The sequence below is a fragment of the Fulmarus glacialis genome, unplaced genomic scaffold, assembly GCF_000690835.1.
Source record: "Fulmarus glacialis isolate BGI_N327 unplaced genomic scaffold, ASM69083v1 scaffold40010, whole genome shotgun sequence".
Classification (NCBI taxonomy): Eukaryota; Metazoa; Chordata; class Aves; order Procellariiformes; family Procellariidae; genus Fulmarus; species Fulmarus glacialis.
Window position 1 is genome coordinate 4,054 of NW_009190429.1, and position 4,070 is coordinate 8,123.

The 4,070-nt window shown below is 43.2% G+C and overlaps 1 protein-coding gene across 1 annotated transcript in view; it reads right to left on the reverse strand.

The window, feature by feature from the left end:
- Positions 1–4,070, reverse strand: part of RAP1A (RAP1A, member of RAS oncogene family) — an 18,360-nt gene that overhangs the window by 2,040 nt on the left and 12,250 nt on the right. Inside the window, exons 5-6 of the mRNA XM_009585534.1 lie at positions 3,969–4,070; positions 882–997 (exon numbers count right to left, since the gene is read on the reverse strand). The exon at positions 3,969–4,070 is cut by the window's right edge and continues 57 nt beyond it. Of these exons, the coding sequence (XP_009583829.1) occupies positions 911–997; positions 3,969–4,070 (189 nt within the window). The 3' untranslated portion in view covers positions 882–910. The remainder of the gene's footprint in view (positions 1–881; positions 998–3,968) is intronic.

Consider the following 4,070-nt stretch of genomic DNA (forward strand, 5'->3'; position numbering starts at 1 on the left):
CACGGCCGGGCTGCGTCTCTGCCCTGCCGCGCTCGCAGGCTGAATGTGCTTTGCGCTACAACCGCCATGCGGGACGATCTGCTTGCTTTCCAACCACTGCTTACTTCCTAGTACCGAGATGGGCCATTTACCCTGCACCTTCTCTGCCTCCGAAGGGTGCCATGCAGCACACTCCTGTGCTAAGAGGCTAACAGCTCACGGGACAGCCTAGGTGATATTGCTGTTCAAAACCTGAAGCTACAGAAATGCTCTTTTCTTTCAGGAGTGCGATAGAACAGCTGTAAGCACACAGAGTACCCTGCCAAGACACAGAGGAAGATCATTTATAGCTATGTCCAACCTTGGGATGGTTTTTTGGTTTTGGTTTGGTTGGTTGGTTGGTTTTGTTGGGTTTTTTTTTGGTGGGCAGCTTTTTATTTCTGAAAATTTCTATTTATTGAAATCCATGTCCCACCCAAACCAGTTTGCAATTGTCCCCATAGCACCTAAGACTGATACAGCAGCTGCAGCAATAACACAAGCTTCAGAGATGCTACCAAATTTCAGCAGATGATAAAAATGAAGCAAAATGGAGCCATGGCGGCTCAGAGCATGGTGTCACAAGACAGAGAGAGAACCTGCAAGGTTAACAAGGAAGTTCCTGCTCTGTCGCACTCATCAACCCAAGCAAAAGGAGAAAGGGAGAGAAGCAGGCATTTCTCTGCCAGGTCAGTCAGTACAACTGACTTTTTTAAAAAGTCCAACAAATGCAGCAGAATGGGAAGGAATTTTGTATTTGGGAACGAAGAGGAGCGGAGGGAAGGGGAGCGAGTCCCCTCTCTGTTGGGAGCAGCTCACAGTCCGATCGCCTGAGCTGTGGGTGTAATTCAGACACCTCTTACCTGGCTCAGAGCTGCTGCGCGATGGGAGTCTAAAGCAGCAGACATGATTTCTTTTTAGGCTTCTTCTTTTCCACTGGTGTTTTTCTATTTATCTGTCTGACCAGGTCATAAAAGATCTGAAAATGAAAAACACAAACTGAAAAATCAAAGCGATAAAACACTACGCAAGTGTCAAAAATTAGGCAGGTTGGCAAGCTGATACTCTTTCCTGGTGGCTGCAGTCTTATAAATTCAATTAAACTGCTTGCATTTACTTAAACACATTTCTCAAGCAAATGCTTATGGAACAAGAGAACACAGAGCTCACATCAGTGTGCAGAATATAAGCGAGCTGTAAACTCATATCCTGCAGCATACAGCTTTCTCCTTCAGGTTGCATATGACCAAAGGCTTCAGAAGGGTACGGCAATGAAATGGCCACAAATCCCTTGCTTTGGAAAAGTGGGAGAAAACTAGAAAATGACAAACGGGTTTTTAAAAGACAGGCATAATATCCTTAAGGATCATCTTCTCGCTGGGGCTCTCTGGGCTGATGAGTGCCTCTGCAGAACACTGCTACACCACCAGCAGCGTATTCTCACGGCATCCCTTTTCCTTGTCTGTCACCTTCAAAAGTGGTCTTCATTCACCCACTGCATAGGATGCACTGTTAATTTTCCTCTTTGCCAAACAGATTCAAGCTGTTAATCACTTCACCTTTTTGCCTGGTCTAATCTTTTGAGTTTATTAATAAAATTAGCAAGGAGAAGCAAAACATCTGCCCTGAACTCAAGACATTTCCAGAAGGGGACGATTACAGGGGCCTCTTTCAGCTTCAGAGATGAGTTTCTTGTGAACGCTTTTGCTGTGAGTTGTTTTCCCAGCAATACTCAACCCATTTATAGCAAAATGAGCTTTGCAAAAATGCTTGGAGCTGGGTCAGAGTATCAAGGAGAAATATTTAAACCTTCAGAAAGCTCCACTCTTGTCCTTGTTTACTTTTTTCCTTCCTGGAGTGGCTGACAGCTCACAAATTCTTGTTGATTCCAAGGAAATTCAGAAGACAAAGAAACAGTTTATAACAAATTGCAACAATTGGAATTTTAAGATTTTCCAGCTATTAGCTACATGAAAAAGCACTAGTGCACAGTTAAGTAGTTTCAAACGAAATTAACATGATGGTGGCTTTATCAAGATCTCATGTAAAATATTTTAAAATAGCATTTGAATTGCTCACGTTACTCCTTTACTAAGTTTATTGCTACAGTTTTCTACTGTCAGCCTCAGGCAAAAGCAGCAGTTCGTAATCTCCAGTGGACACAGCCAAGACGTTCACAAGTGTACAAAGAAAAAGTTCCTGTAGGAAACCAATTGGTAAGTGGCATCTTCTATGCTGATGCAAAACAGTTTTCAGTCTTCAAGCCTTTATAAACAAGAGCCAAGATGATTTGAAGGTGATTATGATGTGCAGGAGGAGTCTGAGTTTCTGAAGGCACATAGAAATTTATCACCCTTTAGCCCAGATTTTAAGAAAATTAGAAAGTCCAAAAGTAGCTAAAAACCAAAACCAAGACCTAGAATAATGCAAATGCTTCCCCAGTCCATGAGTCGGCAGGACAAACAACCAACCAGTACAATAAGTTGCTTGATTCATGGTGCTTCTTCTCTTTGATTTCCTTAGCTTTTATGCTTTTCATAACCAAACAATATAAACTGGCAGAAAACCAGAAAATTAAGGTCACAATAAAACCAGAAACTAATCTTCCAGTTAATAATTTTCTTCCCTATGATCTGAGTCTCACTGGAGGCAGTAGACAGGACAGGGAAATATGGAGACACAGGATTCACACGTTAAGGATGACTATATGTAAACCACAGGCGTGCATTCGCCCCAGGACAGTTCAGTCTTCTGCCCACTAGAGAATCCCCTTTCCTGCACAGCTCTCAGGAGAGCTTTAAGGCACCTTTGGCTAACGAGAGGTCAGTCTCTGCCACAACTGTGGAAATACAAATAAAACAGAATTTTTATACTCCATGGTGATCTGTTCAATAATTGAGCCACTAGTTTCTTCATTAACAGTCATAGTTTTACTACAGCTCAGACACACACACAAAAAAAATCCCTTCTGGCAGGAGTCTAGCTCAGCGAGCTGTATTTACCGGGTTAGATTGGTGCGCACTACAGCGAGGCTAAGCCCAACCACAGAAGCTGCAATTCGTTCAGCCTGGAGCTCCCTTCCCTTTCAACCGGGTAGACGCAGTGCTGCGCACATCCCACTAGCTGCCAAATTAACGCTGGGTCCAGTCCAAGATCCTACTGCTCCTGCTTATCACACAGCCTCCTAAACGGTCCCAGTTATCTCCTGGCACCAAACCAGCTACGCTCAATGGGGTCACCTTAGCTTTTGTGGCTGGAAACCTGGTCTCTGTCACAGTCAGATAATTCACAGCAGAGAATAAAAACTTAGTGCCTGATGTCAAGCAGAGATCCCTCAGCAGAGCTACACTACCTCAGGCAGCAGCAAAAGGCACACCGATTGCAAAGGTGTTTCTCATTTAGAGATGGGGAACTGCTTAGACAGATAAATGTTTGGACACCGTCTCAGTAAGTTAGTGGCTTACCAGTGGAGGACTACGATGGGATGTCTGCTTGAGCAGCCAGATATAACAGGAATGTGAAAAGCAAATACTTTCAAAAACAACAGCCAACACTATGCAACATGACATGTAATACATCGGGGCATAATCCACATTCTGAATAGCAACAGCAGTTATTGTGAAAAAAGTATACTTTCCAAATAAAGTTAAGCTAAGAGTCATCCAGTTAACTGGGCTTACTCAAGACCCTCTACTATTCATGTCCTCTGACAGGCTATAGAAAGCACTTACCTGGAGAAGTCACCCTCCCTTTACAGAGAAAAAGGAGCAGATCTCCTTAAAACAAACAGAAAGCAGTAGCTAAATACACTGCATTGCAAGCCTTTCTTAGGCTGAGATTTCAGAATCATCCTGAATCTTCCCGATTAAGAAACATATGAAGGACTGCATGCTGGTTTAATGGGGCATTCATGCTGAAGTAGGAAAGACAAGGGAACAGCTGATAGTTACCTCATTAACGTTGATTTTAGACTTTGCAGACGATTCTAGAAAGGCACAGTTACACCACTGTCTTGCTAAGTTTTGACCCTGTTCTTTGCCAACTACACGCTC